Genomic DNA, 13,739 nt, shown 5'->3' on the forward strand with positions numbered 1-13,739 from the left:
CATCGTACCCTATGCAGACTCGCACATGAATAGTTGACACTGTGCGAGAGAATGCCTGGCACTCATGGAATCATCATCTTCAGAATGGGAGGAAAATGGTGGGAGTAGAAAATGTGCCAAATCATTTAACTTATTTTTAAGCATAATAAACAAATCGGGCAAAATAAAATGTTAACTTGGGTGACTGCTGTAAAATGCATATGCAATGTCATATAAAAGTTTGTATAATTTTTTTTTTTACAGGACACAGCAGCTTTAAAGCAGCCGCTTTAATATGTGTAAAATTACTATATCTTATGATTTTAAAATAGTTTCAGGTTGATGAATGCTATAGGCTGTTTTAGATGTCGCAATCTGTAATTGTGTTTCTCCTCTCACCAGCACTTTGATCAGGAGCTTGTTTAAAGCAACATTGCTCATCCTTTCCTTGGCCACCTGAGCACGATGGTGTAAACAGCTGGTATTAGTTAACATTGCGCCTCACTTTGCTTACTGACACAATACCTCAGCGCCAATAAGTGGAGCAGAGCAGACATTTGACTACAACAGCAGCTGTTTATTGTACCAACTGGTAACTTCTTGTACAGTGAAGTGAGCATACAGAGGCAGAGGTATTAACACTTTAAACATTCTCCTGATTAAAATTAAAGTGCCAGTATCAGGAAAAATGCTGTTCCACATTGCAATCATTGACCCTGTGGCCTAGATATTGGTCTGTGCAGCACCCAATTTTTTGGGCCTGGAAGTGTGCCGCCTACCATATTCGTTAAGAACAATTTTCTGGGCGCTGCTTGGACTACTGAGGCCCCAATATAGCAGACAGGCAGCGCGCGCACATTTCCACCTGGAAGTGCGCCACCTACCATCTTCGGTAAAAACAAGAAACGTCCTTTATGTACACTTGAAACTGGCGTTGGGCTCTTTGCATATGCAAGTAAGGGGCCTTAAGCCTGTTTGAGCCTTCCCCTCTAAGATTGGTTTGCTGGCACCAGCTGCACTCTGGGAAATCAGCCCTGGGGGTTGCCTGCAACAAAGAAGGTAAGTAACTTAACCGAATCTGGAACTGAAAGGAGCAGGAGTGCTCCTCCTGACCCCATGTTAAAGGAACTGATCGCCACTTTCCAAATCCCCGTGACCCTCCCGCCACCCTTCATCATTGCTGCTCCCAATGCAGACCTCCCCTCTGTTCCAGCCCTAACTCAAGCCCCAATTCCCCCAACAACACTTGCCTGAGGGCTGCTGCGACACGAGCAGCGGCACAAACTTGAGCTCCTTTTCACTGGCGGGTTCTTCACGCTTTGCCGGCAACATTGAATTGAGGCCCAAGGCTCTCCAGATGCTGGCTCTCCATTCAGGTGTGGTGCGCCTGGTTGCAGCCCGATTTCTGGGCCTGTATTTCTAGCCAACAGATCTGATGCTTAATGTTTTGTGCAACTAAGTGCCAGGTTCCTGATTCTGCAAAACATACCTGTCTCAAATATTTTCAGCTCTTACAAGTCGTTCGTGGAAGCACAGATAATTTTCAGTTATAGAATACTAAAAATATTAACTGTTGTCCTAATGACACAATTTAGGTCTCACTGGGTATTTGGATACTGTCTGCATTCAAAGGTTACGTGTATTCTGTTTTTATCAGTCTGGTACTGGTGAGCAATATTACTTTTGCTATCTTCAAAGAGGAAAGAAAAGCAAAACAATGGGGGAATTTTAGCCTAAAAACCCAGTGGGTTAGAGGCGTGGGGGTTGTTTAAAAAGTATTTAACCCCCCCCCCCAGCCCCAGCAAAGATCGGAGACCCCTCCGAGGCCTCCGTTTCCCCTCCCCCCCGCCCCCCCCCCCCCGGCCTATGATCCCCACTACGAGGCCACCAATCCCCCCCCCCCCCGCAGGCCTGCGATTTCCCCACCACGAAGCTCCCCCCCCCCCCTCCAGCCAGACCTACAATTTTCACCCCTGTGCTGTTCCCCGCCCCCCACCCCTCCAGACTCCCACACCCCCATCCCGTGCTGTTCTGGCTGCCCCCCAGCCTGCGATCCTCATCCAATGCCTCCACCCACCCCCCACGCTTCTCTGGCCGGCCCCAATGCGATCCTTCCCTCCCTCTGTGCAGCCTCACAATCTGGCTGGCTGCAGGTAGGAAACAGAGGCTTCCCATTCAAATCAGGCCCTGCCGTTAAAGTCAGAAGGCCTGCAGGAAACCCGTTTCTCCCCCCCCCCGAGTTTCCTGACTGCCTCGGAGCCCCCTGCCCCCAACCCGCCTTCCCCATTAAAATTCAGCCCAATGTTTTATCTTCCTCCTTTCTTTCTCCCTATCCCCCACAAACCAATGCAGTTTCCTCCCAGTACCTGATCTTGGGCATTTTTAAAATGAGAGTTTAATAACTTGGATCATGTGCAGTAAAATATATATTTTGTTGTTGGTCATTCTTGTGTTACTCTTGTACTATTTATGATTCATTTGTATCAAAAATGACAGAAATTTTAATCCCTTACAGTTTGCACCTGTTCAAAGTTACAGTTCGGTCAAATCTGCCCAAGACTTACAAATAATGTTCAAATCCCTCTATGGTCTCGCCCCTTCCCATCTCTGTGACCTCCTCCAGCCCTACAAAACTCCCAAGAGCTTAGCCCTCTTGTGCATCCCCGATTTTGTTTTGCCCCACCATTGGTGACCGTGCCTTTAGCTGCCTGGGTCCCAAGCACTGGCATTCCCTCCCTAAATCTCTCCGCCTCTTTCTCCTCCTTTTAAGATGCCCCTTAATACCTACCTCTTCGACCAAGCTTTTGTTCACCTGTCCTAATGTCTCATGTGGTTTGGTGTCAAATTTTGTCTGATAATCGTTCCTGTGAAATGCCTTGGGATGTTTTACTATGTTAACGGCACTATATGTAGGTTGTTGTATGCTGCACCTCAGAAAATTGAAAACAGTTTCACATCTATGATACTGTATAAATTTTATTAATTTTGTCATGGCAACTGCTTTGAGAGGTAAATGAAACAACTCCTGAGTAATCTATACTGACTTTGACTTGCAGTACCTCCTTCAAAACCGATTTGTGCAATTGAGGGAACAGCCGAATTTGGACAAACTGTTAAGCTGACCTGTCACTCCGAGGAAGGATCTCCAAAACCAGTCTACTCCTGGCAGAGTTTCAATGGACAGAATCAGCAAAGACCGTTGCCCCAAACGTCTGTTCAGAGTTAGTAGCACTTGGTGTAAATGATATCTAAATTTGGATATGTTCAGCCTTTCTTATCAATATTCCAAAGTAGCTTCCCCTGTTAACCAGATGCTAACTTACTTTATTTCAATGCCAATGATTTTATTATAAGAGTTATCTTATCCAGTTGTGACCTGCCTGCTGGCATCATTAATGAGATAAATTTTGCTACAACTGCCTTTTCTGATGTGATAGGTGACCACGTCTCATGTTATGAATTTTTCAATCTTTAGACTTTTCTTCATTCGCTGAAAAACTGGCTTTTGGCTCTTTACCAAAACTCTTCTTTATAATGATAGCTATCACAAAGATGGATGGGAAAGCAAGTTGTGCAGAGGACTCAAAGAATCTGCAAAGGGATATAGACAGGCTAAGTGAGTGGGCAAACATTTGGCAGATGGAGTATAATGTGGGAAAGTGCAAGGTTATCCACTTTGGCAGGAAAAATAAAAAAGCAAACTATTATTTAAATAGAGAGAGATTACAAAATGCTACAGTTCAGAGGGACCTGGGGGTCCTTGTGCATGAAACATAAAGTTAGCATGCAGGTACAGCAAGTAATCAAAAAGGCAAATGGAATATTGGCCTTTATTGCAAGGGGGTTGGAGTATAAAAGCAGGGAGGTCCTGCTACAACTGTACAGGGTATTGGTGAGGCCACACCTTGAGTACTGCATACAGTTTTGGTCTCCTTATTTAAGGAAGGATATACTTGCATTGGAGGCAGTTCAGAGACGATTCACTAGGTTAATTCCAGAGATGAGGGGTTTGACTTATGAAGAAAGGTTGGGCCTATACTCATTGGAATTTAGAAGAATGAGAGGTGATCTTATTGAAACATATAAGATACTGAGGGGGGCTCAACAAGGTAGATACAGAGAGGATGTTTCCCCTCGTGGGGAAATCTAGAACTTGGGGACATAGTTTCCGAATAAAGGGTCGACCTTTTAGGACTGAGATGAGGAGGAATTTCTTCTCAGAGGGTCATAAATCTGTGGAATTCTCTGCCCCAGAGAGCCGTGGAGGCTGGGTCATTAAATACATTTAAAGTGGAGATAGACAGATTTTTGCAAGATAAGGGAGTGGCAGGGAAGTGGCTTTGAGCCCAAGATCAGCCATGATCATCTTGAATGGCGGAGCAGGCTCGAGGGGCCAAGTGGCCTATCCCTGCTCCTATTTCTTGTGTTCTTATCACAGATCTATGCCTTGTCTTTACATCTCCAGGTCTATTATGTTAAACATAGCGGAGTAGAGTTTCCACTGTGAGCATAATCAGCGACCTGGGCACAAATTGTGTCCAAAACAGCACCCTTTTTGAGAAGTGTTTTTCTTTCTCAAGTTTCCACTCAAACTTATTTGCATATCACCGAACGTAAAATCTGCCATTAACCAGCGTTTTAGAATGTAAATTTTGCTTTCAAAAAACATTCGTTGATGTATTTAAGAGTGTTAACTTGGCACAGTTTGATTGATACAGCTGAAAACGGGTTTACCGCAAAAAATAAGCCAAAATAAGTGTCTAGTCTACCACCTGTGAGTAACCCGATTTTAAATAACTGAAAATAACTTTAAAAACTATACCGAACCATTTGCTAGTTATATTGGTGTACAGTAGTCAGTTTCTTGGTAACTTAAAAAAAAATGATACTCAAAAGATTTTAAAACGTACCTATTAGTGTCCTTGCGCCCAAAAGAACCAGCTTAATTTTAAGAGCCCGCAAACGAGCGCAATTAGTGGAAACTCGCAATGGTGATTAATTCGGGGCATGGCCAGTTTTGTGGGCGGGGCCAGCTTTTTAAACTAGCGCAAAAGATCGGGGGAACTCGATTTGCACTGAATGTAATTTCCTCTTAAAATTTCACACGGTGCAGGGTCAGTGTATGAGCCATAGCATCTTTTTTGGTGTGCAACAAAGGAGGGAAAAGCTTTCAAAATGACTAATTGGTGAACTGTGTTTGAATTGTGTAAATTTTTTTTAAATTAAGTAAATTCAGAACCTTCCCAAAGCTTGGTAAGCAGTGCATAGATCACTCATCCCATCATGTCATTTTGGTAGAGCAATCCAAAACTAATCTCATTGCCCCCTGGTCTCCCAATAGCCTTATTATACCTGCCTCTGCTTCAAATATCTATCTTAAAAGAAGCAATGGTCTCTGATTCAACCATTCCCTGATGCAAAGCATTCCATGCGCCAGTAACTCTCTCTGGACAGAAATTTCTCCTCACTTTCTCCTCACTTTCTCAGTGATCGTTTTAAATTGATGACCTCTGATTGCCAGCTCCAGATCCAGAGAAAATTGACTTTCCCTTTTAAATCTATCAAAACCCTTCATAATCTTAAAAAAAAACCGCTCTCAAATTTCTTCTTGGCTTTCTCTCCTTTAGTGGAAATACACTTAGTGTTTTGTTTAATCTACATTGTATGCTCACTATGGCTTTAATGTCCTATATATAATGGGGTGCCCAAAACTGCACACAGTATTCGAACTGCATTCCCTTTATCTATACATTTCGTGATTTGTATTAATTTATTTTATATTTTTCAAATACAATTTGTCTTTCACAAATCCATTTTGCTGTCCTCTATTAACCTATGCAATTCTAAATGCTTACAAATTTGATTTTGAATTAGGGAATCTAAGCATTTGCCCACAACAGATGATAGACTAACTGCTCTGTAGTTGTCCAGTTTATCCTTCTTTCTCTTTTGAATAAAGGTGCTACATTAGCTACTCTACAGTCCCATGCCATAATGTCTCTGTTGTACCTTCATCATCTGTAATTAAACTATCTCCTTCATCCCTCAGTAGTCCTATATTTTTTAATTCTGTTTAAAGAAGTCCTTACTATTTCCTTTTGTATTATTTGCTAGTTTTTTTGTATTCCCTTTTAGTCTATCTAATCTCCTGTTTCACGACCTCACTATACTCTCTATTCAAGACTATCTTTAACATTGTTAGCTCTAACGTTATCATATACCTCTTAAATTTTAGTTTTAATCTTTCTATTTATTCATGGAACTCTATACCTTGATGGAATGTATTTATTTTGTGCTCTATGCATCTCGTATATGAAGATTTCCCACTGCTGATCTGTCAATCTGTGCTAACTTTTCTGTCCAGTTAATTTGGGGCAGATTCCCTCGTATCTTGCTGAGCTTCATGCTTTTCTGGTCTAGCACCATTATCATTGTCCTTTCAATTCCTACATTAAACCTAACTGTTGTGGTTATATAAGAACATAACAACATAAGAAATAGGAGCAGGAGTAGGCCATTTGGCTCCTCGAGCCTGCTCCGCCATTCAATAAGATCATGGCTGATCTTCCACCTCAACTCCACTTTCCTGCACTATCCCCATACCCCTTGAGTCCCTTAATATCCAAAAATCTAACGATCTCTGTCTTGAATATACTCAACGACTGAGCTTCCACAGGCCTCTGGGGTAGAGAATTCCAAAGATTCACCACCCTCTGAGTGAAGAAATTTCCCTTCATTCAGTCCTAAATGGCCGACTCCTTATTCTGAGACTGTGACCCCTGGTTCTAGACTCCCCAGCCAGGGGAAACATCCTCCCTGCATCTACCCTGTCGAGCCCTGTAAGAATTTTGTATGTTTCAATGAGATCAGCTCTCATTCTTCTAAACTCCAGAGAATATAGGCCTAGTCTACTCAATCTCTCCTCATAGGACAATCCCCCCAACACAGGAATCAGTCTGGCGAACCTTCGTTGCACTCCCTCTATGGCAAGTCTATCCTTCCTTAGGTAAGGAGACCAAAACTGCACATTATACTCCAGCTGTGGTCTCACCGGGGCCCTATATAATTGCAGTAAGATGTCTTTACTCTTATACTCAAATCCTTTTGTAATAAAGGCCAACATACCATTTGCTTTCCTAATTGCTTGCTGTACCTGCATGTTAACTTTGTGATTCGTGTACAAGGACACCCAGGTCACTCTGAACACCAACATTTCCCAATCTCTCACCATTTAAAAAATACTCTGCTTTTCTATTTTTCCGACCAATGTGGATAACTTCGCATTTCTCCACATTATATTCCATTTGCTATGTTCTTGCCCACTCACTTAGCTCGTCTATATCCCCTTGAAGCCTCTTTGCATCCACCTCACAACTTACATTCCCACCAGCTTTGTATCATCAGCAAACTTGGATATATTACATTTAGTCCCCTCATCCAAATCATTGATGTAGATTGTGAATAGCTGAGGCCCAAGCACTGATCCTTATGGTACCCCACTAGTTATAGCCAGCTAACCTGAAAATGACCCGTTTATTCCTACTCTCTGTTTTCTGTCCGTTTACCAATCCTCAGTCCATGCTAGTATATTACCCCCAATCCCATGAGCCTTAATTTTGTTTAATAAACTCTTGTGTGGCACTTTATCGAATGCCTTCTGAAAATCCAAATACACCACATCCACTGTTGTTCTGCTAGTTACAACCTCAAAAAACTCTAACAGGTTTATCAAACACGATTTCCCTTTCATAAATTCATGTTGACTCTGCCCAATCCTATTATTATTTTCTAAGCGCCCTGTTACCAAGTCCTTAATAATAGATTCTAGCATTTTCCCTACTACTGATGTCAGGCTAACTGGTCTGTAGTTCCCCGTTTTCTCTCTCCCTCCTTTCTAATTTCTCCAATACTACTTTTTCGCTAATACTAACTTCTTTCAGTTCCTCATTCTCACTAGACCCTTGGTTCTCCACTATTTCTGGGAAGCTTATTGCGTCATCTTCCGTGAAAACAGACACAAAGACCCCGATTTTCGGCTTGTGTGGGGAATGGTTGGACTTCCCCGAATGTGAGGTTTCTGACACACATAAAAAAGTGTCAGCCAGCTCCACGCAATTTTCCCTCAAGTGGCCAATTAATTCCCAGCATGTGGGAAGCCTTGCTAATTGTCCAATTTGAGTCAGAAATCCCCACAGTATGATGTCATCATTCGTGGTGCTTTCAAGGTCCATGGCAAGCACTGCATCCTCTGAAGGCTTCCAAATGAACCACACAGGATGGCAGAGTAGCCTGCAGCAGCTGTGGCCAGTGCCAGACCCCGAGCTGCCTCCAAATTTGACAAGGCTTCACTGCAGGCATTATTGGATGGGGTTAGGGCCCACAGGGAGGTCCTCCTCCCTAGGTCAAGGAGGAAGAGGCCTCCCACTGAGACCAATGCTGCATGGATGCAGGTGTCAGCAGATGCCAACTCGCTGGGAGTCACCAGAAGAACCTTGGCATTACATCTGTAACTCCTTCCTTTACTCCCCCACAGTACCATCCAGAGCCCCCATCCTCACTGTGGAGGAGGAAGAGGCTGTGCAGCCAGACTCCTCAGAGGAAGCTCCAACCTCTGAGGGCGCAGCGTCAGCAGAAGTAAGCGCACCCAGCACCAGCGCAGACACTCGCACCTCGAGGGGACCTTCGGGACATAGAGTAGTGTTGTCACCTGGTGTTTCACAGCTCACCAGTGAGCCTCAGCAGATTCTGGAGACAGGAACAGCAGTGGAGAGTCCTCGTCGGAGGGCGCAGGACTCTGCCAGCTCAGCTCAGCTGAGCTGCATGTCGACCCTCTGCCTCTGGGTCCATCCGCAAGAGAAGAGGTGATGGATCTCCATGCACAAATGCAGGAGTCTCTGGCAGGTTTTGTCTCCAGGGTCGCTGCGAGTGTGGAGCGAATGGAGGAGTCCCAAGCGACCATGAGCAGAGCCTTTGTGGAGTCATTGGCGCATGAACGCATCACCATGGAAAGGTTGGCAAGCTCCATGGAGGAGATAACTCGCCAGGGTACGGAAAACATGGTGAGTGCACATAAGAAAATGACATCTCTTGAGGAGCATTGGCCATCTGTTGATCAGAGAAACCAGATCCTCCTGGAAGTCCTTCTGAGTAGGACTGCCAGTGCAGATACGGGTCCCCATGGCCCCCTAAAGCGCAGCAAGGTGCTCTCAAGCCACTTCCAAACGCTGGCCCCCTCTGGCCTGTGCAGCTTCAGGTGAGTGAGCAGCAGCCTGGTGCTCCTGGTGCTCATCATGCTGTTCCTGGTTCTGCTGCTGCCGCCTCTGCTGCTGGAGTTCCTGTAATGGCAAGAAGGGAAGGAAAAAAAGTCATCCCACGCTTCTCGTAGATGGCTCCGCTGAGGAAGCGCTGAGGGTGGCGAGAGGGGCTTCCCAGGAGATCGCATTGGAGAAGTGTGTGAGGCTCCAACCTTCCACAGCTGTGCCTAAGCCTTGAAGAAGTAGCCCCAAACCTGCAACAACAAGGTCCTTCAACATACAAGTGCTGGCCCTTTAAAGCGCAGCTTCTCCTTACCTGCAGCTGACAGCTAGCAAGCTTCACACCAGCTCTCAGCAGCGGGGTTCCCCGCAGGCGGGTTTCAGGTGGGGAAAGCCCCAAAGTCGCAATGGCACGGGAAAATCAACTTCAAGAAGCAGATAATTGCTTGTTAGTGCTCCGACGACCAGTCCCGCCAGCGGCGGCTGGGACTGAAGCGGGGCGCGGGGAAACGGCAGGCCGAAAGTCGGACGGGGCGGGGAATCAGGCGGGGGGGGGGGGTCCCGACCCGCTTTTTCGCCGATTTTCGGCCCCCGGCCGCATGAAAAGCCGCCCAACGGCAACCAGAAAATCGGGGCCAAAGTATTTGTTTAATTTCTCTGCCTTTTCCTTATTCCCCATTATAATTTCTCCTGTCTCAGCCTGTAAGGGACCCACATTACTTTCGCTAATCTTTTCTTTTTTACATACCTATAGAAGCTTTTGCAGTCTGTTTTTATGTCTCTCGCTAGTTTACTCTCATATTCTATGTTCCCTTTCTTTATCAATTTTTTGGTCCTCCTTTGTTGAATTCTATAATCCTCCCAATCGTCAGGCTTACTACTCTTTTTGGCAACATTATAAGCCTCTTCCTTTGATCTAATACTATCTTTAACTTCTCTTGTTAACCACAGTTGGACCACTTTTCCTGTGGGGTTTTTGTGCCTTAAAGGAATGTATATTTGTTGTAAATTATGTATTAATTCTTTAAATGCTAGCCATTGCTTCTCTACCATCATACCTTTTTAACGTGGTTTCCCAATCTACTTTAGCCAACTCGCCCCTCATAACTACATACAGGAAACTTTCTGGTATCCGGCACGGACGGGACCGACGTGGTGCCGGTTCAGCAACAATTCCGGATAACCGAACGCTATAGTGAAAGATACGGACCTTAGAGCTCCGTATGAAGCAATAAACCCTGTTGCTTAGCTTCAGAAGAACGTCCACAAGTTGCAAGCGTCTCTGTAGCTTAGCAACAGCTGCAGCCAAACCCTTGCCTTCCTCAAGTTGTTGCTGTGCAAGTAATAAAAGTTAGCTGAAACTGACTCCTGAATTTTGCCAGTTAACCGACATTTCCGGTTATTTAGGGGCCGGTTAATCAAAAGTTTCCTGTAGTTTGCTTTGTTTAGATTTAAGACCCTACTTTCAGATTTAACTAAATCACTTTCAAACTCGATATAAAATTCTATCATATTATGGTCACTCTTCCCTAAAGGCACCTTTACCACAAGGTTATTAATTAACCCATTCGTGTTGCACAATACTAGATGTAAAATAGCCTGTTCCCTAATTGGTTCCTCAACATACTGATCTAGAAAACTATCATGCATGCATTCCATGAATTTGTCCTCCACACTATTACTGCAAATTTGGTTTGCGCAGTCTATATGTAGATTAAAGTCCCCCATGATTACTGTATTACCCTTGTTACATGTGCCTCTAATTTCCTGATTTATACTCTGTCGTACATCACAACTACTGTTTGGGGGCCTATAAACAACTCCCACCAATGTTTTCTGCCCCTTGCTGTTTCTTAGCTCCACCCAAACAGATTCTACTTCTTGATTTTCGGAGCTAAGATCCTTTCTACTGTCTTTATCCCATCCTTTATTATCAGGGCTACCCCTCCTCCTTTTCCATTTTGCCTATCTCCTCTAAAAGTTAAGTATCCTGGAATATTTAGTTCCCAACCTTGGTCGCTTTGCAACCACATCTCCATAATGGCTATTAGATCAAACCTATTAATTTCTATCTGCTCTATTAATTCATCTATTTTGTTGTGAATGCTTCGCGCATTCAGATATAGTGCCTTTAGCTTTGACTTATTTCTATTTTTCCCTGATGTCACCTTAGTCACTGATGCCTTATTACCTTTGTTCCTCTCTGTCCCTTCCTGACTCACTCTGCTTATTTTTACCCAAAACTCTACTCCACTCTAGAGATTTGCCATTTCTCTCACTGCTTTTAAATTTACTCTTTTTCCTGAATCCTCTCACCCCCCTTCATTAGTTTAAAGTCCTGTTGACTGCCCTAGTTATTCAGTTCGCCAGGACACTGGTCCCAGCCCGGTTTAAGTGGAGCCCGTCCCAACGGCACAGCTCCCTCTTTCCCCTGTACTGGTGCCAGTGCCCCATGAACTGAAACCCCTTCCTCCCACACCACACTTTGAGCCACGCATTTAATCCTCTAATCTGTTTGTCGCTATGTCAATTTGCACGTGGCTCAGGTAACAATCCAGAGATTATTACCTTTTGAGGTTCTGCTTTTTATTTTGGATCCTAGCTCCTCAAACTTCCTCAGCAGAACCTCATTCCTAGTTCTACCTATGTGGACCACGACAACTGGATCCTCCCCCTCCCACTCCAAGTTCTCCTCCAGCCTCGAGGAGCTGACTTTAACTCTGGCACCAGGCAGGCAACACAACCTTCGGAACTCTTGGTCGCAGCTGCAGAGAACAGTTTCTATCCCCCTGACTATACTGTCCCCTACCACAACTACATTCCCTTTCACTCCCTGACTTGAATGGCCTCCTGCACCATGGTACCATGGTCAGCTTGCTCATCCATCCTGCAGGCTTTTCCCTCATCCACACAGGCAGCAAGAACCTCGTACCTGTTGGACAAGGGCAAAGGCTGAGGCTCCTCCAGCACTGCAGCTGGGATCCCCTTACCTGCCTGAGTTGCAGTCACACCCTCCTGTCCCTTACCACTAACCAGACCTGTACCCACTACCTAACCTAAGGGGTGTGACTGCCTGGATCAAAGTGTCCAGGTAACTCTCCCCATCCCTGATGCCCCGCAATGTCTGCACCTCGGATTCCAGCTCAAAAACTCTGAGCTGAAGTTCCTCAAGATGCACTTACTGCAAACGTGGTTGTCCGGGGTCACAATGCTCTCTACAAACTCTCACATGCTGCAGTTGCGGCACACCACCTGCACTGCCATCCCTATATGACCTTGTTTTAAAATTTGTAATTAGGTACCTTTAATTTAGTGTAGTTTGTTGACTACTTACTCGACCTAGAATAAGTTATGGGTACTGAAATTAAATATCTACCTGTAACACAAAGCACTACACTTAGTGTAGGCAAAAAGCAGCAACTCCTTCCCCCTCTTCTCCGAATTCCCACTCTTTCCAAATTCCCAATTAAAACACTCTGTTTAAGTACACTCCGTTTTAATCCTGCTCTCTGCTACTATTTACTAATTTACAAATTGTTATCCTACCCTTCATTTCCCTGCACTAAATCATGCAGTGCTTCTTATTGGACTAGAAACAAATTGACCTAGGAAGCAGTTGTGGATGCATTCTTCACTTTGACCACATGCATTACCTTTATTCCAGTCTGTCTTGAAATAGTTAAAATCACCCTGTATTGTTGCTCTGTTCTTCCATATCTCTTTGAGCTGTCTGCAGATCTCTACTTCTATCTCATCTCCACTGTTTGATGGCCTGTAATGCACAACAAGAATTGTACCATTTCCCTTCCTAATACTTAACTCTGACTATATGGATTCTCAATTAATGCAAATCCCTTTGGTATAACGTTCTAGAACTTTCAGCAGTGCCCCTTCCTTCCTGCACCAGCCAGTGATGTCCTTCACCACTCAGGCAACATAGCACTAGGGACTTCCAATTATGACTGCAAAAGCTGCCCCTAACTATAGAATTCTCCAGTACTAGCACTCTCCTATTCTTTTAGTCTAACTCCCTTTCACCCCATCAGGTGGTGATCCACGAATCCACATTATTGCTCAGGATCCTCCTCCTATTGTCACTGTCCACCTCAGACTTGTACAACACAAGGGGCGCGATCTTGCCAGCCCTGGGGAGGCGGGTTTGGAAGCGAGACTGCCAGGAAAATGGCAGAATCTGTGGGCGGGTGCCCATCCCACCCCGCCTCCGTGCCATCTTCCCAGGAGGCGGGTAGCCAACCCACGCCGGGTCCCATCTCCTGGAGGCGGGAAGGGGATTACAGCCACTTAACTGCCTGTTAACAGGTAGTTAACAGGCAGTTAAGAGGATTATCCCCATTTTTCCAACAGAGGCGCGGGCTTCCCGACGTCGGGAAACCCCGCCAGGGTCACCGAGGTGAGGAGGGAGTCGGAGGGGTGCAAAAGTGCGCTGTGATGGGTGCAAGTGTGGAGAGGTAAGTGTTGAGGTGAGTGGAAAGTGATAGAAAATGT

General features: G+C 44.9%; 1 protein-coding gene across 1 annotated transcript in view; it reads left to right on the forward strand.

Annotated features, from left to right (window-relative positions):
* The window catches only part of gpa33a (glycoprotein A33 (transmembrane), paralog a), a 58,451-nt gene that overhangs the window by 34,925 nt on the left and 9,787 nt on the right, over positions 1 to 13,739 (forward strand). Inside the window, exon 4 of the mRNA XM_086006881.1 lies at positions 3,036 to 3,200. Within this exon, the coding sequence (XP_085863007.1) occupies positions 3,036 to 3,200 (165 nt within the window). The remainder of the gene's footprint in view (positions 1 to 3,035; positions 3,201 to 13,739) is intronic.

The sequence above is a fragment of the Somniosus microcephalus genome, chromosome 14 (assembly GCF_052327205.1).
Source record: "Somniosus microcephalus isolate GS21.2 chromosome 14, FLI_Smic_1.0, whole genome shotgun sequence".
NCBI classification, from domain to species: Eukaryota; Metazoa; Chordata; class Chondrichthyes; order Squaliformes; family Somniosidae; genus Somniosus; species Somniosus microcephalus.